The 27,538-nt window shown below is 38.3% G+C and overlaps 3 protein-coding genes and 1 non-coding gene across 4 annotated transcripts in view; 2 read left to right on the top strand and 2 right to left on the bottom strand.

The window, feature by feature from the left end:
- Nucleotides 1-1,537: 1,537 nt before the first annotated feature.
- On the bottom strand, nucleotides 1,538-4,673 carry LOC122646236 (probable serine/threonine-protein kinase PBL15). Its single transcript, XM_043839739.1, has 5 exons — nucleotides 4,178-4,673; nucleotides 2,979-3,114; nucleotides 2,729-2,865; nucleotides 2,505-2,628; nucleotides 1,538-2,074 (listed from the first exon to the last, which is right to left on the bottom strand). Exons 1-5 carry the CDS (start codon nucleotides 4,664-4,666, stop codon nucleotides 1,629-1,631), a joined length of 1,332 nt encoding a protein of 443 aa, XP_043695674.1. The 5' UTR covers nucleotides 4,667-4,673; the 3' UTR covers nucleotides 1,538-1,628.
- A 4,138-nt stretch (nucleotides 4,674-8,811) lies between these two features.
- LOC122646269 overlaps nucleotides 8,812-27,538 on the bottom strand; it is a 39,200-nt gene continuing 20,473 nt past the window's right edge. The window contains exons 12-14 of the mRNA XM_043839791.1: nucleotides 26,163-26,497; nucleotides 18,020-18,026; nucleotides 8,812-8,824 (exon numbers count right to left, since the gene is read on the bottom strand). Of these exons, the coding sequence (XP_043695726.1) occupies nucleotides 26,183-26,497 (315 nt within the window). The 3' untranslated portion in view covers nucleotides 8,812-8,824; nucleotides 18,020-18,026; nucleotides 26,163-26,182. The remainder of the gene's footprint in view (nucleotides 8,825-18,019; nucleotides 18,027-26,162; nucleotides 26,498-27,538) is intronic.
- Nucleotides 9,248-9,319, top strand: TRNAH-GUG. The gene has a single exon. It is a non-coding gene; the product is annotated as a tRNA-His (tRNA).
- Nucleotides 13,910-24,473, top strand: LOC122646270 (maltose excess protein 1-like, chloroplastic). The gene is made up of 9 exons (XM_043839792.1): nucleotides 13,910-14,167; nucleotides 14,255-14,431; nucleotides 14,519-14,809; nucleotides 14,907-14,996; nucleotides 16,544-16,645; nucleotides 16,732-16,850; nucleotides 23,024-23,086; nucleotides 23,470-23,531; nucleotides 24,020-24,473. The coding sequence occupies exons 1-9, from the start codon at nucleotides 13,925-13,927 to the stop codon at nucleotides 24,100-24,102; spliced, it is 1,230 nt and encodes a 409-aa protein (XP_043695727.1). The 5' UTR covers nucleotides 13,910-13,924; the 3' UTR covers nucleotides 24,103-24,473.

Raw genomic sequence — 27,538 nt, 5'->3', positions numbered from 1 at the left:
TATCTCTCTCTTACTTAAAACAAGGGGGCAGAGGTGTCTTTTCAAGTGGGGAGGAGAGAGAGCCAGCACTCCCAGACAAAGATATCTTTTTTGGCCACCATCCCATGGCAAAATAATAACTCTTAACTGTGAGTGAAGGGGAATTGCCTCCAATATATTATGATCAAGTATGTTTATGAAATTACCTAATTGTCTTTAATTAGATTGTCATACTTGGAAGGAAAGACCATCATTTCTTTCCTCTTCACATTTTCTTATTGGCTCTGTTTTTTTCGACGTAATATTTTACTTAAAAATTTTCACTTCAAAAAATTTGACTTATAAAATTTTACATGTCTAAAAGTTTTTCAATGCTTATTTTTTTATGAAAACAAATATTGAAAAACTTTTCAACGTATAAATTTTACATTTACGAAGTAATTTACGTCGAAACAAACAGAACCTATGGGTAAATGAAATCTTTACCCTTAAGTCCATAACTCCCACATTAGGGATAGGTAAAATGGGTAAATGGGTGGATAGATTATTATAAAATTATATCATAAAAAAAAGTCTATTAGTAATGATCACAGTTGTCCGTGTTGGCCGGATTCAATGCATGACATTTCTGGCATTATTAAACGTGGCCTACTGTGAGCCAATTTTCATTTTTTTATAGTGGCATAAATAGTTATTTAAGGGATTTTTACCAAAAATAAAAATAAAAAAGTTATTTAAATGATGGCATTAAATTTGTATCTCTTCATTATTTTTACATTTTTATGGTTTTTTTATCTATGGAAAAGAGAAAGCTACCTGGCGCGTGTGTTACGCTAAGGGGTGGGGGAAATGACTGCTGCACCCCTGAAAAATTCTGTCTTTTCATGAGGGCACGGAAGTCATTTTGCCTATCCTTATGTCTGGTGTAGGGGCAGCACACCACACATGCCTAGTAGCGTTATTTCTCCCTTTATCAATTTACATCTGAGTTAGTTGTTCCTCACATTTTCGTTGATATTATTATGGCAAAAGGTTTAGTGTACCACATTTTCGTTGATATTATTATGGCAAAAGGTTTAGTGTACAGTCGTGCATGGTGCACGATCATGCACAAAGCTGTTAGATGGAGATGAGGGTTTACAATCCATCTTTCTCAATTCCATCCAACGGTTGTGTGCATGTTTGTGCATGATCATGCACCCAACCTTTTGCTTGTCATGTCTTCACAATCAGGAAGAAAACAATAGGACATAGAACACTTGCAACCATATTTGGATTTTAATTAATTTAAACACACTTAAATGGTTTCCATATATATGCCGGAAGCATACATTAAATTTTTTTCACATATTTATAAAAATGAAACACGTATATATGTTATACAAATATATAAATATGGATCGAGTTTTCCTTAAGCCACTCACCACAGGGGGCTTCAGATGCACACAGAATGGTATTTTGAGAAACATACTAAAACCCTATAATGGTTTATGAACCCTAGGATGGTCTGGATGAACATTCACCGCGTGGTGATGGGAAACTTTCTCCTGTATATGTGTCTTATTTTTTTCATACATTACTCTTAATACATATAGTATGTACAATGACTCTCTACACTTGAGAATGCTTCAATTTCAAGAGAAGTGTGATTAAATTTTCTGGCTCGGAGCAACCGGAGATTGTCTCCTATAACCCCCAAGCTTACTGTCCCTTCTTCCGTTAATAGATGTTGCATTCTTGGTAGATTTTGGTGATACTGGCCATTGCCCACAAGTACCAGCCATGTCCCTTAGATGTAGGAGCTCTTCAAGTGTGTCGACAATCACGGACATTTTTGGTCGATCTTTAGGATGAGAACTCACACATTTTAGTGCCAAAGAAGCCATTTCACGTGCTCCCTTGACGGAATACTGGCCGGAAAGTTTCGGATCCATGACATAGCGCAGCTTCCGGCTACTTGTCAAGTATGGTTTCACCCAATCAACGAGATTTTGTTCACTCTTAGGCCTTGTTTTGTCCATTGCTCTTCTTCCAGTTAGTAGCTCTAATAGTACGACCCCGAAGCTATAAACGTCACTTTTAGCAGTTAAATGCCCTAATAAGATTCATTAAAACTAAAATCATCATCTTATGATCAATGAAAAACACAAGATTATGTGCACTTCTCCTTCTTTTTTTTCGGGTGGAGGAGGGGGGGGGGGGGAGAAGTTTATATGTACTTCTCAATTCTTTATGGGATGTAATGGCCTATGGGCCTTGTAGATATGGGTTCACTCTTTCTCAATTGTTCATTGGGATACAATGGCCGATGGGCCTTGTAGGCCCATCTTGATATGGGTTCACTCTTTCTCAATTGTTCATTGGGATGTAATGGCCCACTCTTCCAACACAGGACTGGATACTCATTGGGCCAATTAACACCATAAAATGGGCCTTACAGATTCAAATTGCAATTGTTTAAACTTGGGTTTAAATTGTAGATTTCGTACATTTTCATTACTAATTCAGTGTTAATTGATTATTACCTGTGGTGACATATTCTGGTGCTGCATATCCATAAGTTCCCATCACTCGAGTTGTAACATGTGTATTAGATCCCTCTGGGCCCATTTTCGCAAGCCCGAAATCGGACAATTTAGCCGAGAAATCCTAACCAAAAAGCATGAATTAGATAGTTAACTAACAAACAGGATTAAATTCATATGTCAAACCATTATAATAATGATTAGGGAAATTGTGACTAACTTACAGAGTCCAGTAGAACATTAGAAGTCTTGAAATCCCGGTATATTACGGGTTTCTCAGAACCATGTAAGAAAGCTAAGCCTTTGGCAGCTCCGATCGCTATCTTAATCCTGGTTCCCCAGGGCAACGATACAGAGATCCCTGTGATTATAATAAATTTGAACTAATTAGGTGTTTGATTGGCTAAAATCCACACACACAAAATATTAAAAATTAACTAATAGTTAAAAGTGCTTCAAAACCATTAAACTTACTCTTAAAGAGATGATTCTCTAAACTTCCTCTAGGCATGAACTCATAAACCAGAAGCCTATCTTCATCTTCACAACAGTATCCAATCAATTTTACTAAATTTGGGTGCCTCAGTTGCCCAAGAAAAATCACTTCCGCCTTCCACAAAAAAAAAAAAAAAAAAAGAAAAGAAAAGAAAAAGGAATGATTAAATCTTTAGGGCCCATTATGATAACAAAGATAAAGAAAGTCAAATTTATTTTATTAAACTATTTGTATACAACTACTAATTATTGGGTTTATCAAGAATTATAAAAAAATTCCATCTAAGATAACATGGGTCCATGGCCTGATTTGGATGTATGATGGATTGTCACATCAAAATGGACCTGTAGGGAATATCCAGCAGCTTAGTTGAAAAAGGACTCAAAGCTTAGGCCAATTGGCTAGCCTAGGTGGCAGTATTATTAGCTGGGGCAGGTGGGAATTCCTTGGTAAACCATATCCTTGTCAACCTAATAAAAATGGCATATGCACTGCACGAGGCTCCCGTCACTGCAGGGTTAGGAGAGGGTCATATTGTACATAGCTTTACCCTGCTTTCGTAGAGAGGCTGTTTTAATACTCGAACCAGTGACCACATGGTCACAATGGAACCCTAATAAACATGCTTAAATCATGACCCCAATATGAATCGGTTCCAAATGACTCCAATAATTACAACATGATCAAGTTGGTCGAGCTTTTTAAAACCCCAACCCAACCCTAAGTCCTCTTAGGAGGGCTCAGGCCTAGTCTGGACCTGACTCGGAGCCTGAAAATCCAACCCTGACCCACCCTCAGGGCTAGATCCGGCTGACCATGATTCGCCCTGACTATGGGGAGAGGGAAGAGAGATGTAGGGGTTGGTCTAGACCGGGGAGAAGAAGAAGAAGAAGAAGATAGGGTCGGGCAGGGCTAGGCCAAGCCGGCTCAGCCCAAGGCCTCAACCCTGGTCGGGCTTTGACTCAGGATCAGAAATTCCAAACCCTGACCCGCCCTCAGGGCTAGGGTATCTCAGCCTAGGCCCGGTTCGGGCTCAGGGAGAGCTCGGGCTGATAGGACCAACCTTGCACCCGCAACAAATCCATTATCATGTTCAAGTTGGGTTGGGCTTATTTTCTTCAAAACCCAACTCAAGCCGATCCAATAATGAAAAAAAAAAAACCATGAGTCAACCTACCAGCCATTCCCGGTGGCCTTGCAGACCTTCAATGTCTAGAATCTTAACAGCAACAGCTTGAGGCTTCAATAACCCTGACCTTAAATTTTCATCGATGTAGCCTTTGTGAACAGTACCAAACCCACCTTCTCCCAATAAGAAATTGCTAGAGAAATTTTGGGTTATAGCACGTAGCTCACTTAGTTGAAAATCAAATAAATCAGGACCAAAAGAGTGAGCCAGATCTTCATTTATACGTGTTGATGAAGTACTACTACTAAGATCAGAGATAGATAACCAGCGAAAAGATGGTAATTCGGCGACTTTCTTTGAGAATTCCGACCGTGATGGTCTACACCGGCTGAAATTTCCAAAGACTATGTGATCATCAACTGAACAGCAGTACTTTCCACTAAAGGGTCTCCATGGTTTTGGGTCTTTCTTTGGCATTGTAGCAGGAGAAGGAGAAGGAGACGGAAGAGAACCAGAAGAGAACCTCCAGGGTTTCATGTTTGTCAACATTTGTACAAGGTAGAGAGGAAGGGAATACTAGTAAGCAAAAGGCATATCAAGACTATATCTTATCTAAGGCTAGACAGAGAGAGAGAGAGAGAGAGAGAGATTCTTCTTTAACTGCTCCTCCAACCACTCTTAATACCTTTTATTTCGTCTTCTTCCTATTGCCTTCATGCAAAAAAAGTCACCCTGATTGGCTTATTCATATGATGTAGGGTCAGTGAAATGCGAAGATATCAACAGGAGTGAGACATTTAGGTATATCTGAACCTTACATGGGAAGGGTTTACTATCACCTGATGTAGTAAGGTGTCAAAATGGAACCCGAACCGGCACCGGACCGGAACCAATGTTTACGATCGAACCAAATTGGACCATAGAGAAATTACTCGATTTTAATTTCATAGGTTCTCTTTTTGGTTCAATCTTGATTTGCACAGGAAAAAATCGGGGGTTCTACAATGAATAGGAACCGGTAAAATTGGACCGAATAAACTCAATTAATGTATTACTTATGTTCAAGCAAAGGTTGTTGTTGTGTTAGGGGTGTCAACAGGCCGGGCTGGGCCAGGCTTGCCCTAAACCTTAGCCCAACCGTAGGACTCTAAAAGGTCTGCCCAAGCCCAGCCCAACCCTGTCAGCTTTTAGCCAAGCTCGGCCCGGCTTTGATTGACCCTGATAGGGCTGGGCCAGCCCTGATTGACCCTAATTGAACCTGAATAATAGATGGGTTGGGTTGTAATATATAATAGATGTTCCTTGTAATATATAATAGGTGGGCCTTGTAATATATAATATATACAAGGTCCAGCTAGGCAAGGTCAGACTCAACCTAGGCCTGGCCTAGTCCGGACTTATCCGAGCTTTAGGGCAGGTTTGAGCTGGCCAGGTTTTTTTGACACCCATATTTTGTATTTCTTAGGGATTATATTTTTAAGATGTTATTTTATACTGTTGAATGTACAGTAAGAAAATCCACAATATATATTAAGATGATAAGCTTTAGTTATTCTAAAATTATCTGTGCATGATTTCAAATTAGGTGTTAAAGAATCAAATTAAAAAGTATAAAGGTGAAACCAAATGTGAACCAACTCTACAAATCACATGTAAATCGGAATTAAACACATTACAAATTTGAATTGCAAACCGTTTTTCAGAACTGGCATTACAACCCCCATGTAAACCTGAATAAAAACTTGTAAAAACCAGATCAAACGCAAAATGATTGTAATTTTGACTGATTCCTATCCGATTTACTTTTGCACCTTGTCAAAATGTAAACTGAACTGAATTTGATTGAAAAACTAGAACCAGACCGATTGACAGCCTTATTGAGTGACGTGCTTAATGGTCTATCCATGGGCCATACTCAAGAAAAGCAGAATTTTTTTTTGTTTTGTTTGAGAGGGGTCAAAAGTCAAAACAGATTAAACCGGACAGTTCTTCCTTTCCGGTTCATATTTAGTGCGGTTAGTTACATGGGCCAACTCTGGCTGTGTGAACCCGTACAGCATGTAAGTGTACTAAATTAACTCCTACCTAGGAACCGCCCAAGACTCCAAATCATAATAATCAAAGTTGAAACGACCTCGACCATCTGATTGATATAGCCTGATGGATGATAGATTTTTCTCTAGTGCAAATACATGACGTCGTACAGATACGAATCTCCTGCCACGTTTCAGTATCATAAGTGTGGGCATTCTCTTTGTAGGCCCCACAAAGGCAAAGGGGGGGGAGCATGAACAGCATGGTTTAAGGGGTGATGACATCTGAGAAGGAGTAGTTGTGGAAGTGATGTGTACAGGAGGAATACCTTCCTGCTCCACTACTGTAGGAACCGGACGGATTCTTATAGTGTCACCTGCATTGGCAGCTTATAATTATAGGGGCTACTACCCTAGCCTCTAGGGGTATATTATTATTAATTTTTTTTGATAGAATCTAGGGGTATATTATCCTCTATTCAGGATTAACATTGACATTTCAATTATTCTACTGGGTTAAGTAGGAAAAAGGCTTTTCCTTGCCGTCCACGTGTAGGGTTCTTTTCTCCGATTTTATAAAAAAAATCAATAATAATAATAATAAGGGTAAATTATACGTCACCCCTAGTTTTCAAATGAAACTCAAATCACTCCTTGGTTTTTTTAAAATACTCATTCTTCCCCTTCTATAGTAACGGTGTTAGCCTGCTGTTAATTATTGATGTGAAAGGACTATTTTACCCTTATACTAAAACATTAGAATTAAATTTATAATACTATCCTTCAAAATCTATGTTTGGATGTCAAAGGTAGTTTTAAGGATTTAAATTTATTTAACTGACAGACATCATCACTTAAAAACATAAAACTAACAGTAAAGACTAATTTGTCATATTGGGGTCTAATACAGGGGGTGATTTGAGTATTTTCAAAAACCAAGAGGTGATTTGAGTATTGTTTGAAAACCAAGGGGTGACGTGTAAGTTACCCTAATAATACCAAAGAATAGGATTCAACAAGAAAAATAAATTGGGCAAAAGTAATTTTATATTGCATGAAATAAAGAATTATCAACCCTCCACACCTACTTAGTATGATATCCTCTTTGGTAGCTTATTTGACTAATTATTTGGCAATATATGGATTGGATAGACAAGAAATTATGTGAATATGCAACTTATTAAATTTGTTGGCTTATTTCAATTATATGGTTCATCTTTAATGTTTTCTGTTTAAATTTTACAAAAAAGGACATGTACATCGCTTCCACACTCTTTCCTATCTTACCATGAGACACTCTCTCCCATCCGCTCATTTGCTTGGTGTTGGAGATGCTACACATCCGAGTGGCACGTCAATCCCCCACACTTCATTTTAGTAGGAATCTAATGGGATTTCCGGGTATTATTGGTTTAAAAGTTTCTTAGATTTTCACGGGTTATGGGTTTTTTTTTTTTTTTTTTGGGTGTGTGTGTGATAATGATGAGTTATGGTACTTAGTTTTAATAAAATCATCACTTTGACCCAAAAAAGAAATGGGCAATTTGTAAGTAAGGGGAGTTTGCAATTTGTAAAGTTATAGTGGTGCATTTGAATAAATGAGCATTTTCAAGGGGGCATTTATAAGAAACCCAAAAATAAAAGAAGAAAAGAGAACTAAATGGCATCCCGAAATGTGACCAATCCAGGAACAATTGAATGCTTAGTTGGTCCGTGGCTTGCCAACATAGTGCATTTCTATTTCAAATTTGTGCCAGAAGGCAATCCCTTAGCTGTGGTTAAAAATCTCTTTTAGTTGTAGTTAAAAGCCTCATTGGGTAGTTAGATAGGAAAAATCCAAAAAAGAAATGTGATCAATCTCAGTCACACTAGTGCATATTTACGCAGCGTTACCCTTTCTTTTAGAGAGGCTGTTTTCAGACTCAAACCCATGATCACAATAAAAGCAATTTTACCGTGGCACATACCCCAAGGCCCATCCTAGCTCCTTCAACATAATTATAATGGTGTTCCATCATTCTTTGGAGATAAAAACTGCAGCTTGAATACAAAGATAGACCAAACTTCGATGATCCTTGAAATCAACAAAAAGACACAAGATTTTAGCCATTCCATTTCGACAAAAGACCCACACCCGAGTTCCATAGCTTTGGGTCTACTATCCCGATCATGATTTTCTTATCCCTTGAGGTAAAGGAAAGGTCCTTCCCTTTTGGACTGGTTGTGGGCGAGGAGGGATTTGAACCCTCGACACCATGGTTCATAGCCACATGCTCTAATCCTCAAAGCTACAGGTCATTAACTAGAAGGGTCCATGTAGATTAAAACTCATGTGTGGTGCTGATTGCGACTGATGTTGGCATTTTCCATACAATCTTTCAATTTACTCCTTTTACACCAGGGTTCATGAATTAATTCAAAAATCATTGGAATCACTCTCATCAAACGACATTACCTCCCACATCAGTACCATTCCTTAGTGCTTACCTATTGAGGCATTCTCATGGTCATTCACACTGATCACTGATGGCAGTTTTGTTTACCAGACTAAGGAGGCGGGTTTGGGCAACAATGATTTTGTGTATCCATTTTTCTCCATTTTTTGGATTATGGCCATGTAGGGAATCCACAAGAGGCATAAATCAAGGAACAACAGCAAAAGCTTGACAGAGCAGTGCATACACCATACACAATACACAAAGGAGAGGCACAAGACAACTTAAAATATGCTTTACTTGCTTTAACACCATTAATTTCATACTTTGCCCCCCAGACTCTCCATAAATAGTTCTATCATTATGCAAGAGTACGTTTCGGAAAAAAATATGTTCCTATGTGGTGAGCCTGTAGTGTAGGGGTATAAATTAGTCCGGTTTTGGGCAATTGGTCATGCTCCTTAATGGTTTCGGCCCTAGGGGGCAGGACCAAAACCAGACCAATATGTTAATTTGTTCTAAACTTAAGATCTGGAAATATTTATTAATGGGTGGGCTGGTTCCAGTTTCTAATCCGTTACAGATCGATACAAAAAACCTTACTTAATTATACAATTAAGAATATATTGTATCGTCACAGATTTCATCATGTGGCTGTAGTTTAGTGGTGAGAATTCCACGTTGTGGCCGTGGAGACCTGGGCTCGAATCCCAGCAGCCACAATTCAGATATTTTTCTTACCTATTAAAAAATATTTTTTATTCATTATTCAAATAATTAAATATTCGTTCATGAGTATAAGATGGTAATTTTGGTCATTAAGTTCTTTCCAAAAGTTAGATTCAAAATCAAAATAATAAATTAATGGATGGGTCGGTTCTGGTCTAATTCCCAATTTTATTCAAAATTAACACCCTTGCCTGATAGGGCTGCAACAGGGTCCGGTTGGGCTGGGCCGGGCTTTTCAAAACACTAGCCCAACCCTGAGTCCCTTTAGTTGGGCCTAGGCCCGCCCTGACCCTAACCCTGACTCTGACGGGTCAAGCCCAGCTCAAGCCCGCCCTGATTGGCACTGGCACTGCAATAATTAAATTAAAATAATAACACTATGAAAGATGTGAGAGAGAGGACTTGAACTCAAGACCTTTGGTAAGAATTGATTTTTGTACAACATAAACTACCAAGTGCACTAAGCATTTCATATATAAATAATAGCTTCTATTTTTTAATAAATAAAGAAATTTCTTCAGGGCCAAAATCAAGGTCGGGCTGACCTGAGGTCTCAACCCTGACCCGACCCGACCTTGACTCAGGGCCAAAAATAGGAATTTCTGGCCTAACCTGCCCTCAGGGCTAGAAATCTTAGCCTAGGCCCTGTTCGGGCTCAGGGCGGGTTCGGGCCGACAGGGCCATACTTGCAACCCTACCTGATAGAGTGATCCTTTTGAAGAAATGAATGATTTTTCTCTTCTCTCAGGAGGAAAGACTCATCTGACGAGAGAGGATATCACATTGGTCTTTTGGGGAAATACTAAAACCATATTGGGATTTGTGAATCCTACGATAATGGGTGAAGTGTCGACTATAAGTGGAGGAAAACTGTGTGGCATATGCCAGCACTTCCATGAGTTTATCTCTCTCCTCCCCATATGAAAAGACATCTCTGCCCTTTATTTTGAGAAGGAGAGATAGATACATGGGAGTGCTGGCTTAGGCCACACTACCGAAACAGAAAACTACTTCCCTTACAACAATTCTAAAGTTTATTGAGGCTTGAAAACAAACAAGACGTTGATCTATCCAACTTTAACAATCATTCGATTAGAATCATTACTTTGTAAATTAGCCACATGCTTAGTAACCTATTATTATCTCCATAGAAAAATTGGAACTAGATATGTATTGTGACAACTACATTAAATGGCTCTTTAAAAAGAGTTTATATATTCATTGAGGTCACCATTAATTGGCTATTTATAATAAGAATCAACATTCTGCACAAGTAGCCGTCAGAGGTTGAGCGTGGGAATCTAGACTATTTTGCCTTACTTTTATTCATTTTATATCCAAATAAAGTAATAAACGGAACACATAAATGAAAATTGATTGAATGAATCACAAAAATTAAAAAATTCTTAGTTGTTGGAACTTGGAATCAATGGTTAAAATGGTATAATACTCACTAGTTATCTCTACAAGCGGGGTGTTGGGCTGCGTGCCCAAAGAATTGTGGGTCATTGGATGTGCGCTACACACCATGTCGTGCTACAGAGGAGCCCAATGCCCCCATCACTGCCCAAACAAAGATAACACTCAAGACAATAGATTTCATAAATCAACTCATTTGAGTTGTTATTTTTTTGTGCATATTGAGTTTTTAGTCCGTCAATCCTTATTATGTCTAAGCATTATCATGTTACATGACTTGTTTAAAATAAGATCATGACTATCCAATTGCCCTTGTATGATTAAATTGGTGGAGGGATGTAACGTGGTCCATAGATAAAGTTCTAGATGATCCAAAATCATTAATTTGGATTTCCTTCTTGATATATGTATATGCGGGGAAGGTATTCGTACATGGGAGATCTTCCATTGATTTCGTCAAATAAGGAGAGGGGGCCGCAGGGGTGTTTTATGTCATTTTGAATGGATATTTATGTCAATCTAACTACATTTAATGTCAGTCATGCACATGCACGCCCGTGCATAAAAACTTTTGCCTATATATAGATAGGAAGAAAAAATACTACCTTAGCGCATGCGGTGCCTATCCTTGCGCTCAGACACAGGGGTGTAGGGAATGACCGCCGTACCCCCATGGAAAGGCAGAAATTTTCGAAGATACGGTGGTTATTCTACGTGCCTTGTGCCTGGGCACAGGGGCAGCGCACAACACGCGCCCAAGTAGGTATGGAAACAAGTTCTTGGAGCTTACTGCATACACTATGCCTTCTCACAATATTATAATATTAAATTTTAATAGTGGGAGAAATAATGATTAAAAACAATAAATGTGAAAAGATGTAGAGTATTTTTTTCATTTTGGATGTGGATGAACGTTAACTATGGATAGTAACATTTATTTATTGATATGATGACTCTGCAGAATTGGTCCATCTCCAAGGCCACAAAAAATTGATTAAGAAATGTATTAGAAAAATTGGAATCAAAAGAAAAAGGACAGAAAGATGGCCTGAGTCGAACAAGGTCGTTCTGTCCTTAAGACAGTATTTGCACCCTCTTATTTCTATTCCTGCAAAGGGTTGCAGCAAACCTGCCTCCCAAGATAAATCAGGCTAAAACAGATTACTGATTGCAGAATCAGTAACCCCTTGAAGCTATCAGAGAAGTTTTGTCATATCTAACTGAGAGAATTTGTGGCCCATTTATAGGCCATGTGGGCCTATTCTGATGGGTCATGACCATTGAGCTTTCATGGCTATACAGATGGGCTCAATGAATGTGCCAAGGGTTGCACCTCCCTTTTGACCAGCATCCTATCCAACGGTCAGATCCTTTTGATCAGACACGATCCAATGGTTGGAACCTAACCATCGTACTGGATCATAGACAATTGATCTCGAAAAGATTTAGGCGACATACTGCGAAGTGCAAAGTGCTCCATCAAAGCGTCACATTGCGCCTCACGCACGCGTACGCGCTCGAACGGTCACCATCCTCGCTCGCAAGTGCATCGTACAACCCTTTCCAAACATAACATACGATAATAGCACACAATCATATATAAACCAAATGAAACACTTCTCCATAACCGATGTGAGACTAAAACCCACATCTATTATTTGGAAAAATTCCAACAAAATGTTATATTGGAATTTTTTACTTTCACACAAACTAATAGGATAAAATAGAATCATCTTAAGGAAGGATAGAGACAAATCAATAGTAGAACACATCTCATGCAAACATTAATTTTGGATCACATGTAAGAATTCAAGGATTTTTACCTCCAATACATCCCCTACCCAATGCACACTACATTACAAACCATGGATCATCCATGCCACTTAATATATTTGATGGAAGTTTTTAACCCCATCTCTAAGGAAGTTGGATGGGCTTATGTTGTTTTCAGTAAAAAAAACAATGGCAAGAGCTTGCTGCCTAATCGTGTATGTGCAACTAAGGAGAGCGTGTGCACAAGCATTAATATAGATGAGATTTTTTATTTCTAGGAGGTGAAATAGTAACTTCATGTGCTCTTGAGTCTGGGCACAGGACCTATATGATCAAACAACATTTTTTTTTTCCAAAAAACAAATTAATTATTGCTTGTGTAGAATATGGGATTGCAAGAAACCCACAAGATGCTGAGACAAGAGAAATTCAACAAGGAATTAATAGGGCAGTGTCACTAGGAAGCAAGTTTATAGAAATATGGATAGATTAAATAAAGCTGGCGCACTAGTTGTCGAGGGAAGATCAAGAGGTATTTGGCCATGAGAGTTGTTCACTTATCTTTAATGATACTTTATCAATTTAAATTGTTTTAAGGATGTAAAACTTATGAAACACGATAAATCTAATATTAGCCTAGCTCATAGACTAGTTAATTATGCTAGAGTAAATAAGTTTAGATTGATAGTTTTTGAAACTATGTTAAACTTAATTTTATGAAATAGACATAAGTTTTTATATACGGTCAGATAGGCACAATGCACAAAAACAATAAAAATCCTCAACCATATTGTAGGGTGTGCAATACACATCTTATGGCACAACTGAAGCTCGGTGTGCCACCAGCACACCCTACGATAGAGGACCCGGACTCGCATAAAAACCTTCCCTTATGAAATATTAATTAATTAATTTTTTATTTTTATAAAAAGCAAGATTTTTTTTCTATTGCAATTTTTTTTTTAATTTTCATTCAACCAAACATAGCCATACGATCCACGTAGTAAGGAAGAAGAGTGAGTGACTGTTAGTACAAAACCCACATGATGTGGACGTGAAAAAGGACTTTAGATGTTTTTTTTTAAAAAAAAAAATGTTATATTTGATTCACACCATCCCTTAACGTGATCCGATGCATCAGCTCAAATCTCTACAACCTTTTTTCGTAACTTGCTTTTCAGATCTTTCTCATCTCAACGTCTGTTACCGTGCTTGTGCCGCAGCTTCTATATACTATATACGCCCTGACTGTCATCTCGAGATTTGAGTCTCTGAGACACTCCCCCCAACAAGTGTCCCTTTGCCACCTTCTGTCTCCTTAGTGGCTCTTCCTCTCTATTTCTTTGCATCTTGTGTGTCCCTGACCTGTGTATCTAACTCTCTCTCTCTCTCCCTCCAACAAAGCGATGGCAGCATCTGTGCTGCCCTTGCTGGTCAAGGCTCCAACTTCCAGCCATTCCAGAACCTCCAACAACCCATTGACGGTCCCTTCCTCACCTCTAAAACCTTCCTCTATCTCCTTCCCCTCTGTGCATAACTCCAAAAATCTGAATCTATTGCTCCTCAACTCTCCACTTCTCCGTTCTCGTCACCATCGATTCAAACCGAGTTTCGCCCTAGAATCGAACGTCCCCTACTCTTCGAACCAGGTAATGACAGTTAAAGTGACCGTTACTCAATTCACCTGTTTTTTTTGGATGAAGCCTTGTAATTCATTCTCGGTTTCTGCTTTTCAGGGTTCAGAGAAGCTACAAAACATTACAAAAAGCTATGAGGAATGGGATTTGTGGTCTGCCAAGTTTGCTGGAGCAGCGAATATCCCGTTCCTCTTACTGCAATTGCCTCAGATCGTTCTCAATGTTCGGAATCTTTTGGCGGGAAACAAATCAGCCCTCTTTGCGGTTCCATGGCTGGTTAGTTAATTTGATTGATTGGTTCTGTGAAGAGTTTGTGTGAGAATCTTGAGATTTTCTGAAAGTGAGTTTTTTTCTTGGATGCAGGGCATGTTGACTGGTTTGCTGGGGAATTTGTCTCTGCTTTCGTATTTCGCGAAGAAGAGGGAGAAGGAGGTGGTTGTGGTTCAGACTTTGGGAGTTGTTTCTATTTATGCGGTGCTTGTTACGCTTGCAATGGCCGAAGCAATGCCTCTGCCACATTTTGTGGTGACATCTATTGTTATTTTTTTCGGTCTCATTGTGAATTTTATGTATTACTTCAACTTGCTTAACGATGCAGTCTGGAGGCTCTGGGAAGATTTCATTACTGTAGGTGGACTTTCCGTACTTCCCCAAGTGAGTCCAGAGAGCTTCTTGGAACTAATTTGGTCCTTGGAATTTAATTATTGTAAGAATTTTTCATGAGCTTGCCTATTATGGAATCTGGATGTAGGTTATATGGTCGACCTTTGTTCCTTTCATTCCAAATAGCATTTTGCCTGGGACAATTGCCTGTGCTTTGGCTATTGTGGCTGTTGTTATGGTGAGTTTCATACTTCTTGGGCTATGTTGTTCTTCTTTCAGTTATGTTGGTTTAATCAATCATGGTTCCAGGCTTCCAGCTACCTAATTTAACTGATCATGTGACCTGCAAACTTGATTTGGGTATGAGATAAGAGAAAAGGTATTGCTAGTTCTGGATCATAGAATTTTGTCTATATACCTATGACATACTTTTATCACTTTAATTTCCCAAGAATTTCTTAGCTTCTATTCTATTTTTTAACTGATTCCCTATCAATGGAAATGATGGACAAAAATTTGGAAGTATGCAAATTTGTTCTTCAGTGATCTTTGAATAAGAACTGAGACATATTTATCTAGTGGAATGTGTATAGTTACCTTAAAATTGAGCTTGGAGTACAAAGAAGCATTTAGTAAAGATAACATATCCAAGCCAGCAGAAGAATTAGGGGCAAAATGAGAAGAAAAAAAAAAAGGAATGTAAGGTGTACTTCTTGTGGGGCCCACACCATTTCCCATGCATCAAGACATCTTAGTGTGAGGTGTAATTCTTTGAGGCATTTTGTCGAACTCCTTGGCTGTTTCGAGTGATCGTACGGAAATGCCCGTATCTCCCTCATCCAGAGTAGGATTGACGCAATTACAGTTGCATTGCGAAGCTGAGTCAGCAAACTACAAGTTTCATGTATAGATCATTCTGCCCACTTCTGCCATTAAGACTTCTGCTGGCCGATATTGAGCTAGAATGTGCCCTGTGAATACTGAATTTAACTCAGTTACGCATTATTCCGACTAAATGGGAGCAGCTACATGTATCCTGTTTTGCTGTCCAACTTTATTTTGAAGCAATTTCTTGTTAACCGAAAGCCATACATATCTATCACCACTTCTCCCATGGTTATAACTCATAAGAAGCCGTGAATACAAGATTATTCCCTTTTAGAAATCAGTACGACTATGATCATCAAGAGGGAAAATGCGGAAAAAAAAAAAACTGTCACCTGCTAGAACTGTGCACACATGTACAAGTCTCAATAATAGCATCTATTGGTTGACCATGTAAATTCTGATATAGTGTAAGATTTTGGATGGTTAAGAATGTGGGGTAATAGCATAGACATCATTGTCTGGTTACATTTTGTGCTTGAAGTTGAGGCCAGTCACATTTTCACTCTTAACCTCCTCTACCGTTGCTTGTATGGAATGGTAGAAGAAATAATCATGAAAAAATAAAAAAGTAAAATTTTCCACGAGGGTCCCATCTGGAAGAATAATTCAATTCCTGTGAGAGCCCATTACATTTTTAACATGCTGGATAGAATCTGGATCAATTTTCTCTTTGCTTTGGCTATGGTTTTTCCTTGGCTTGTTAGAGTATCTGAGAAGGCAAAGAGCTTGGTTTCCAGCTGTTGTGCTGTTTTGGTGGAGAGTCCACTGTGGACCATGCAATTGCATAGTTCCCGAGTGTACAGCTTGCTTTCTTTATTTTCATTAATATAAGTATACTTGCCTTTTCAAAAAAAAGAAGAAGGTATTTTTCTGATCTCGCAGCACCATGGCTTGCAGGCACGAACTGGAAAACTCTCCGAGAAAGGTGTGAAATTTGTTGGATCTATATCTGGATGGACTGCCACACTACTCTTCATGTGGATGCCAATTGCACAGATGGTAATTTACAAATAAAATATTGAAGGATCAAACATTTATACTATTTAATTATGGTCTTATAACCAAGAATGTTGCTTCCTTTTCAGTGGACAAATCTTCTGAATCCAGATAACATCAAAGGCCTGTCAGCTTTCTCAATGTTGCTTGGCATGATTGGAAATGGTCTTATGCTCCCACGTGCACTCTTCATTCGTGATCTCATGTGGTAATATTTTTAGTCCTCTCAAACTCAATTTTCTTTGCCCTAACCTCAAATAGCTAATGATGTTTGTTCTTGTTTATTCCTCTTTTTTGCAATACTGTGACTGTTCTACTGCCACATAAAAATTAAACTAAAGGATACCCTGGGTTAAGGGATTAGTTTTCTGTCTTTGAAAAATATACTCCAGAGATATTTGGGAGAAAGACTTAGGAATTTCTTTGACTATATTTTAGAAGACAGAATATAGATTCTTCTTATTAATAGCTGACTATGAATTTCAACGAAAAAAACTAAATATGGGAATTACAACAATGAAAAGGTAAAGCCTCAAAGCTAGGAGGCTGTAATGGCCAAATCAGACAAAAAGCTGGGTTGTGCAGATATTGGATGGAGGACTGATTAATTTTGTGGAATAATGGTGTACATTTGTCCGCGTGATTCACCTGGATTTGATCCGTCGAATATAATTAGGCAATGTGGATGAAAACTGATGGGGTGAAAGAATGCATTTGTTGGCTGTTGAGTTGGCAAAATTTCATAAAATTGGAAATAGGGAGTTTGAGATACAGCCTGTCTTAGATGCTAAACAGAATATCTTTTTTTTCCTAGTGCATGATTCTAAACCAAGTCAAATGCTGGTTTCTGAAACCATTCTTAATGCAGCCAGCCCAGGTCAACTGGGCCTGATTATGCCTAATTTCAAGGCCTCAATTGGTTATATGGGCTGTTTGATTTTGGGTTATTTGCTGTAAATGGATGTTTTGAAGGGCCAATTTCACGGGCAGTATTTAGGTACACAAAATTGTATAGAGTTTTTAATTTTATTTTTCATTTAAGAGATTTAAGCTGATTTTGGTCCATGTTAAGTTGCTATTTTGGGTTGTATCTATTTTCGTATTCTTTAGTTCCCAAGTTTTGGAATTTTTCAAAGTTTCTAATTTCGATCCTGCTAGGAATAAAAGTTTGAGGGTCTGCTTGTCTTTAGTAATGGGTCATATCAGCTTTGTAATGCATATATTTTGTTTTTTAAAAATGTATGGGAATTTCGGTTGGATGGAAATTCAGTGGAGTTTTGGTTGAAATCCCAGGGTCATGGCCTGTTTGAATGAGCTGATTTCTACTCTTCTCGATTCTGGTTGACTACCTTATTCTTCTGTAGTCCTAGCACCTACTCTTCAACTATGCTCTCTTTTGGAACCTGATTTCAGTGTACTATTTTATCTCTATTCTCTCTTAAAGTTTCCTGTTCTACCTCAAACTACTTCCATGATTTTCTGTTAACGTACTTTTCTGAATACCACCATTAAACCCCCGCTGTCAGTCCCTGTTTCACACCAAATCAGGGTTACCTGTTCTGGTCGCGTCTTTAATATCTCAGGAGATTTCTGACACTGAGGGCAGTTTGATCCTATTTAGAGGTCCACACAACCCAATTTCCAGGGTCATCAGATTAGTGAGGCCATAATCTGCCTTTCTTGCCATACTTTGTCCAATTGATTTAACTGATGTTCTAACTTATTTGCCATCTCCGATGCTGGTATTCTTTTATCAGATCATATAACCAGAACCATAATCAACTGAATTTTCACTGTTCTTTCCTATTGTCCTCACCTACAGTTTAGCTTTAAAACCTTGAAGGGTTGGGGCTTCTGGACTGCACCAAATCTATTGTTATTGGTTCTTCATATGTAAGATAACTGCAAGTAACTTAACCATCATTAGTATCTTTTCATATCATTGTTACAAAAAGTTTATCAAAAATCTTATAGAAAATTATACAATGCACTATAACAGCTTTGACTTTACACTTAGTGGAAGACACATGCAAGGCAACATTTCCATTACTTTAGGGTAGTCAGCTTCTAGAAGGAGAATGAGGACTTTTTATAAAACATTAATGGTACTTTTGATCATTACTTTTCAGTAATTGTTATGTCACCCTTAATTACACTGCTCTGCCGCTGCAAGCATCTTCGGTCTTCACTGGTGACTCGGGTAAGGCTAAGGCTCCACCCTCTTTCTTGAGGGAGATGCTGTAGGGACTGAATACCATATCACAATGGACTAGCAAGCTTTGCTTGACACAACTAATCCCCCTCCTTCATCCTCATCTTTTCTCCCTTTTATCCTCCCTCCCTTTCAGGACGTCAACAAAAACCCAACTACAGGAACCAATTCCCCAGGACATCCCATGCCTCAAACCTCCCATAAACAAACCCACTAGGAAACCCAAAATATCGTGGACCCAGATGAGAAAATCAACTGATTACTGAAACAAGAAACAAATTTCAAAAGAAAAGGAACCTAATATAATGTAAGACTAGAACCAGAATGGGTCTAATCCCAGGCAGGTTCAAATAGAAAATCCTCCAATAAACAAGAAATCATGAGGGAATCAAGAGAACAATGGGAACTCAATTGAGGGAACAATTTCCTTGGTTGATGTAACAAATAAAACCCCACAAATTTGTAACCTGTTGAAGCAGCAATGATCTTACTGTGGTAATCTTCTAGAAATCAATGTGACAATCTGTTGACAAGAAATTCCAGCACACTTGTAGAGTTTCTTGAGATCGGCTAGGGCAGAATTAGGGCTTAGGATCAATAATCGATGGAAGGGGATGGGGAATGGAATGAGGGTAGGTGGGGTTGGCTATCTCAGCTTGGGCATCTCACCCATCCTATCTCAGGATTTCACAAAGGCTCAAGTCAATATTTTACTAATCAAATTCGTAGATAATGCTGGCCTCCCTTACAAACTTATATAGAAGACTCAAAAATAGACTTAGACACTAAAAAAGAAAGGCCTAACCCTACCCTTAACTAATAAGGTAACCTAAATTGACTAGGAAAGTGAACAATAAAGGAAATAAGACTCGAAACAAGACTCTAACTAAACTAATGAAGCAAATCCCGTTTTCCTACTTTCTACCCCTATTTTAGGCATATTAAATTGGTTAATTACAAAGTAAACCCATGGGATCAAAAGCCCAACACATATATAACCCAACCCAATGCTTATTTCCACTAAAATAAGCCCTTTAAGTGACTTATCTACATCATAATATCACCCCACCTGCAAATTAAAGATCTTTTCGCTCAGGATCTATGAGAAACAAGATAAGCACACCAACAGTTTCGCAGAACAGAGTGAAAACGATAAGAGGCAATGGAGAAAGGGCTTGCAAAGATAGATTCGACTACAAAAGAGGGTCGAATTGGAACTCTGTGGAAGATCATCAGCTGAAAGAAATAAAAAATATATATAAAAAAAACAATGGGCGGAGGAAAGAGAGGAAAAAAAGTGCGGGGTATGTCGGCCCACCTGACTAATGGATAGAAATAGAAGTAGAACTTCTTTTGAGATGACAGAATTGGGCTCCCTTGCAAAACTAATACCTAGTGGGCGTTAAATATTGGTGTATTTTTAAGGTTGTTGGTGTTGGAAGGATTATATTTTGATTTTAAGTAGCAGTTGACATGTGTGTTGTAGTCTCAATGCATAGCATCATTTGGACCCCATCAGATTAGTCCCACTTGCAATCAGTGGTTCCATAACATAAATCACTTGTATGTTATGCACACATGATAATTAATTGATAATGTGAAATACATACTACAAAATATTAAAAATTAACATCTTTTTTTTGCCCAAATGTTTTTAGATAAACATATAATTCCCAAATTATTCCAAATTTTATGACTTTATGAATAATTCTCGAATCCAAAGTTGTCAACTATGTGTATGATAAAATGACCCTGAGAAGTAAAGTCATTAGACTCCTTTAGATTAATCAGAATTTGAAAGCTTCTATTTCTGGGCATCTTGTTGGCCCAAACTAGATATCGGGAAAAAAAAAACCCATCAAATAATGAGATCAAGGAGTCAAAAATTGACAAGTACTCATTGTTGCATCAAAGGCAACCCAAGAGGGGATGAATTGGGTGCACAAAAATGTTGGCCGATTAGAAACTTTACAATGTAACCACAAGATGAAAAAAAGAAGGTTGTGATGTGTGAAATAGGTAAAGAGAATGGGTGAGGTACTAGATTTGTATAAGTTTGAAAAATTTTAAAACAAGCAAATGCTAATAGGGAAATGTCTATAAATATATATATATATAGGCCGAGGGTTCTCTGAGCCACTAGGGTATCCTACGCCCCCTAATAGAGAATAATTAAACATAATTTTTTTCAGGAAAGAGAAAAAACATATAAAAAATTCTCTATGAGAAGGTGTAGGAAACCCTGGCGGCTCAGAGATACTTTTCTTGTATATATATATACATTATATATTTCTGGGGGTCAAGGTAGTGAATTTCCAATCACAATTGGGTTACATCAAGGATCAACTTTAAGCCCTTATTTGTTTGCGCTTATCATGGATGATTTAACCAGGGACATTCAAGATGAGATTCCTTGTGATATGCTTTTTGTAGATGATATTGTTTTGGTGGATGAGACAAAAACATGGATTAGTGCCAAGTTGGAGTTATGAAAATCAACCTTGGAATCAAAAGGTTTTAAGATAAGTAGATCTAAGACGGAGTATATAGTATGTAATTTTAGTTACACTAGGACGGATACTGAGGTGGTGAAAATTGATGAGAGGGAGATTCCACAAAGTGATTATTTTAGGTATTTGGGCTCAATAATAAATAAAGAAGGTGATATAGATGATGATGTTTTACAAAAAATTAAAATAGGATGGATAAAATGGAGAGGTGCATCTGTAGTGTTGTGTGATTGACGTATTCTTTTAGAACTTAAAGGAAAATTTTATAAGACAGTCATATGCATAGTTGTCATGGCGTCGCCATGGCGTCCTGGCGTTGGGAGAGGGGGCATATCGAGCTACGCCATGGTGGATGTCAATATATCGTTCGATATGGCTTCCATGGCGACGCCATGGCGTCGCCATGGACGCCATACCACGATATGTTGGCATATCGGTCGATATTTGTACATATAAAAGTTAGATTAAAATTTTTTTTTAAAACCATTTAATAGCTTAGATGCTTTGCTCCAAATCACATACACTAAAGAAAGACTATTGCTATCAAGCTTCAAAGAAAAAGTTAGCCTATCATTTGATTTTTACTATTGCTTTCAATTATTTGATAGGTTAATCTATATTTTCAATTTTTCATACTTTCATATACACTAATGGATATTAGTTACACTTTCATGAATTAAACCATAGTGGCATAGTATATTAGTAGTAGTGTAGTACACTTTCATGTTGATTTTTGATGTTATAGGACATATATTATAGCATACTAAATGACATTAAAAATACAGAAAATAAAAAATTAAACATGGTCGACATGCTCGCCATGGTAACGCCATGGCGGGCGACATGTCGATATATCGACGTGACACCCTTCCACCGACTTGGATCGCCGTGACGCCGTGACAACTATGGTCATATGATCGGCTATGATGTATGGTGCAGAATGTTGGGTAGTTAAGAAGCATCATATAGATAAACTCAGTGTAGCGGAGATGAGGATGTTGAGATGGATAAGTGGCAAAATTAGGAAGGATAAAGTAAGGAATGATCATATTAGAGTTGATTTGCATGATAAGCTACTAGAAAGTCATTTGAGGTGGCATGACCATGTTCAACGGAGGCCTTTGGATGCTCCAGTACGGAAGAGCGATTTGATTCAGATTGAAGGAACTAAAAGAGCCAGGGATAGACCTAAAACGACCTTAGGAGAAGTGGTGAGGAAAGACATGCATAGCCTAGGCCTTGTATCAAGTATGACCTCGAATATAGCTGATTGGAGGGCAAGGATCCATGTAAGTGATGTAGCGGACCTCATTTAGTTGGATAAGGCTGAGTTGTTGTTTTTTTATATTTTGGGTTTATCATTTTCTTATGAATCTTGAGTACATTGTGTGAAAAGTGAAGTGTAGGTATGCAATTTAGTGGAATCAGATTTAACTCACTTGGGTTCATATCCAATTGCTTTCAAGGATAACATCAATCCGGATGTGTTTTATGCATGCGATAGGATTCTGCCTGTGATTTGAGTCCAATTCTCTAACAAGACTGGGAACTGGCGAATTTGTTTAAATGTTACAGAGACTTCAAAAAGCTTCTTTATTGACAAACTCAGCTTTGCTGTGCACTTATATATTTGATTCTGCTTTGGCTTCTTGTTTACAGGTTCACTGGTTCATCTTGGGCATCTATTCTCTATGGGTGGGGTAACCTCATCTGCTTGTACTGGTGTGTTCTCTACTTGTCTTTTCTTTAAATAAGTTTTTCCCACCCATAAGTATTTATGTCTAAACCTGTGTTCATTCGACAATGGAAGGGAAAAGGAAATTTTGAATGGTAAAACAGTCACTTTCATGGTTAAAAATGTTTTCTTCTACTACCAAATTAATTTTCTGCCTAAACAAATTTTATTTCCGTCTATATTATGAGATTTTGATGGGCTCCACTGAATTTGGAACTTTTCATTTTTAAATTTTGAAATCCAGCCAACCAAATACGTTACGAGAATATTCTTCTTTTCTCTTTCATCCTCTCTTGTCTAATGAACACAGGCTAAAATAGATTGAGCTCTGTTGAAACTTTGAATCTAAATCCTTGTATTGTCGTTCCAGTTTCAACAGTATCAGCAGGGAGTTCTTCTGGTCAGCAACAATTGGGCTTTTTGCTTGGATAGGTTGTCCCTTTGTCCTCTTTTTTATATTTTAATTCCATGGAGGATACTTTTGATTGTAATTATTACTTGTTTGTGCCATTCTGGCATCTAGGAGGGGAAGATCAGAGGGTCTCAATGAAGACATCTCTGTCACAAGATGATCTGGTCGAGCAATCCTTATGCGAATATATATAACCCCTAATGATGTATTTTGATAGTCAAGTGCTAGAATCATTCAATTGGTTCATTCTTGACCTAGAAAATCACTGACCTTGGTGTGTTCCCTTCCTAGACTTCTTGCTCATAGGCTTTATAATGAACAAAACATGAAGCAAACTCACCAAACTGTATTCACTTGCTATTTAAACTATTAGATCACCAAGTCAGATGTGAATATATTGAAACTCTATACTGGGTTATAGTAGGGCTATGGTATCAGAGAGAAGAAACTAGTGTCCTTGTTATGGCAAAGACTAATTGAACCATCTTTGACTTCCCTACTGTAACAGGAATAGCTTTCTGGGGAGACATGAAAGCTTATAAATACAATACACCATTGAGATCCTTGAAGGAGCTAGTTTTTGGAGCTTAAATTTAATGATGGCACCTACATTGATTAGTTGCAAGAGCTCAATTGGTCCCTATATTCTTTGCCATGGAGCCTAATTGTTCGAGACGACATTGAGTTGCAAACGTGAAAGACACTACCCTTCTCCAATATGTCAAAGCACACAGAGTTCTACTCTCCAGATATCTTACACCGGTAACTTGCTCCACGAACGGTGAGTTCTCAGATTAGTTTATCACAGTGGATGAAGTCTTGTAAGGTAATGGAAACCCGTTCTGTTAACTAGAGAAAGCACCATAAACTGTTTTAGTTATTACCATTTGAGATAAACTTCATTCATAAGAACATATGTGAAACAATTTTCTCAGTTCAATCTGATAAAGACTGGCCTTGTTGCCTTGCTGTTGTAGTCACTGGAACTCCAAAGATCCATGCACCACCTCTTCCTTCTTCCCAACAACAAAAGCCCCACTCCCCTTCTTCTTTGGCTGCCTGCAACCATAAAGCACGGCAGTTAACCGGTAAGACGGAGCATCCATGGCAAGCCACTGCTCAACGGAGAAGGTGCTCTGGCTGCGACCCCTTAAAAAGGATGAGTTAAATAATGCTGAGGCAAACCAATGATAACAGATCTCTCAGGTGAGAGATGAGTATCCTTACCATCTAGACTACAACTGATAAGCACTTTGTTGTTTGAAAGTTTAATTATCAGTTAAATTAATACCGAGGCAAAACTGAGATTCTGATCTGATACTAGAAAGAGTGTTATTGGAAGGCCCAGCTTGTTCTGCAGACTCAGGTGTGCAAATGGTCCAACCCATTCAAGGCTTAGACAAATTTCACCTTGGCCTTTCCCAGCCACTACCAATTATGCAATATTAAGGGAAGAAGCTTTACATGGCGGGGTTAAGAACTAAGATACAACAACAAACTCAGTCTTATCCTAACTTAATAAAACAAAGTAAGGAAAAACTAAGAACTTAATAAAACAAAGTAAGGAAAAACTAAGAACCTAATAAAACAAAGTAAGGAAAAACTAAGGTAAAAAGAGTGATGAGAAAGCAAATGAGAAGTGGAGAATGATAGATGAAAATGAGCTAAGAGGATAGAGACACTACCCAACAAGTCAGGAGAATCTCAGTTAAATGGGGTCTATTACATGGATCCTTGCACTCCAATAAGTTCTATCCGAGGTCATACTTGGCACAAGACCTAGACTATGCATGTCCTTCCTCATGACCTCTCCTATGGTCATTTTAGGTCTGCACATAACTGTTTTAGTTTTTTCCATCGTGATCATATCACTCCCCCTTACTTGTGCGTCTCTAGGCCTCCGTTGAACATGACCATAACATCTCATCCGATTCTCTCAACGCAACTCCCAAGTCAGTTTTAATACGTTCATTTTTTATTTTATCCTTCCTAGTTTTTCCGCATAAATTAAGATACAACTCATTTATGTGCAATGCATCATTTTTTTAATTTTTTATGTGGAGGTCCTATCTGATCAAATTTACTGTTGAGCAGATATAACACCCTTGGTACATAACGTGTGGTCCATCTCAAACATATGGTCCATCTAATGGATTATTTTTTTTTCCTCTCATGTGTTAGTTGAGCACCAATGTAGTGATTCTAACTCCGTTGGATGGATAATAGATCATGCTGTTTTCCTATCAAGTCAAAACTCTTCCCTAACCATCAAAATCTTGGCCACAAGTTACACATTTGATTTTATCAAATTCTGTAACGCATTTTAGATTTTGAATTGCATTCACAAAATTGGTCCAGAATGAACTAAGGTTGGGCTGACTTAGCTCTCTGCACCCCGTTTGAACAAATATTTTAAGAGTTGTCATATCACCAACAAGAGACAGTCAATCGAAACACAAGGGGTGGAAAATGCTAACAATCCAATAAGGGAAGAAAAAACTTTTGGTTTTGGATCCTAGAATTTATATTTTAGACAGTATAATCCTTGAAATCTAGGCTAATAGTAAGAGAGTTAGAGAGATGAGCATGACTAGAAATTAAAAGACTAAATAGAAAACAACAATTTTGCTTTCAATGTCAACAACTATTACAGCATTTTGGAAAAGAGAATTTACATCTTGTGAATGGTCCTAGTTTGGTTTGGTGGTGAACTCCATATTCTCTTTTGCTCATCGAAACTACCAATCACAGCAGATTGATTTTTATGACCAAGCAAATTTGCAAAGTCTTTATAATATGCCATGAAGTCTACACTTTCTAATATTTTCACTGATGATCTTTGCTTTTCATCGATCTCAATTTGTCCATCTTTGGATTCATCACCTGTAGCAAATACTTTAATGGCCTTCACTTGAAAGGTTTGGTTCAGATAAGGATTGTAATCAGCCATGATTGATGCACCAAGAAGTTCTCCCAAGTATATATCCTGTAGTAGAAACAGCCATACATGACAACAATTAAAAAAACTATAGAAAAACAATAACCTAAAACGATGCAGAAAAGAATGGAAATCACAAACAACAATCACACAGTCGCACACAAAGATTTACGTGCTTTGGCAAGATTGCCTACGCCCACGGTGAGATGAGATCTGTTTCATTATTAATTGAGAATAGGGTTATAGCCGATCGTCCATGCATCTCTTTCAGATTGCATTATAGAGAAAGAATCCTCGCTACAAATTTATAGTGAAATCCTACATAGAAAATTTATCGAAATACCTAGGGCAGCAACAGGGTCGGGTTGGGCCGGGCCTTTTAAAACCGGAGCCCAACAATGAGTCTCCTTAGCTGGACCCAGGCCCAACCCGATCTTGACTCAAGGTCAGAAAAATCCAACCCTGACCCACCCTTAGGGTCGGGCAGGGCTGACCCTGATAGGCGGTAACCATGGGGGGCAGGGAGATGCATGGGCTGGCCAGACTGGGAAGGAAGGAAAGAAAGAAAGAAAGAAAGAAAGAAGAAAAAAAGAAGAAGAAGAAGAAAAAAAGAAGGAAGAAAAGGAAGAGGAAGAGGAAGAAGAAGAAGAGAAGAACATAAAGAAGAAGACAGGGTTGGGTTGGGCCGGGCCAGGCTCAGCCAGAGACCTCAACCCTAACCCGGCTTGTCCCTGACGTAGGGCCAAAAATTCCGAACCTTGACCTGCCCTCAGGGTGAAGGTATCTCAACCCAGGTCCTGTTCGGGCTCAGGATGGGCCAAGGCAGACTGGGGCCATCAGGGCCAAACTTGCACCCCTAGAAATACCCATATAGCTCCAAAAAAAAATAAAAAATCTCTAGGACTTTGCCCCCGAATCTTGCATGGACCCACTAGTTCGTCGAGGCCCCACCAATAACCTAAATTAACGCACAAGGTGGGCTGCTTCCTTCAGGCCTCTCAACGACCCTTCGAAATCATCTCACTTATGAAAACGACAGAATACAAGACATCAAACCCCAACAAAAACATGATCAAGCGACAAAGATAT

This window comes from Telopea speciosissima, chromosome 11 (assembly GCF_018873765.1).
Source record: "Telopea speciosissima isolate NSW1024214 ecotype Mountain lineage chromosome 11, Tspe_v1, whole genome shotgun sequence".
Lineage (NCBI taxonomy): Eukaryota > Viridiplantae > Streptophyta > Magnoliopsida > Proteales > Proteaceae > Telopea > Telopea speciosissima.
Note: the sequence above shows the minus strand (reverse complement) of the source record. Positions and strands in the feature narration are given on the sequence as shown.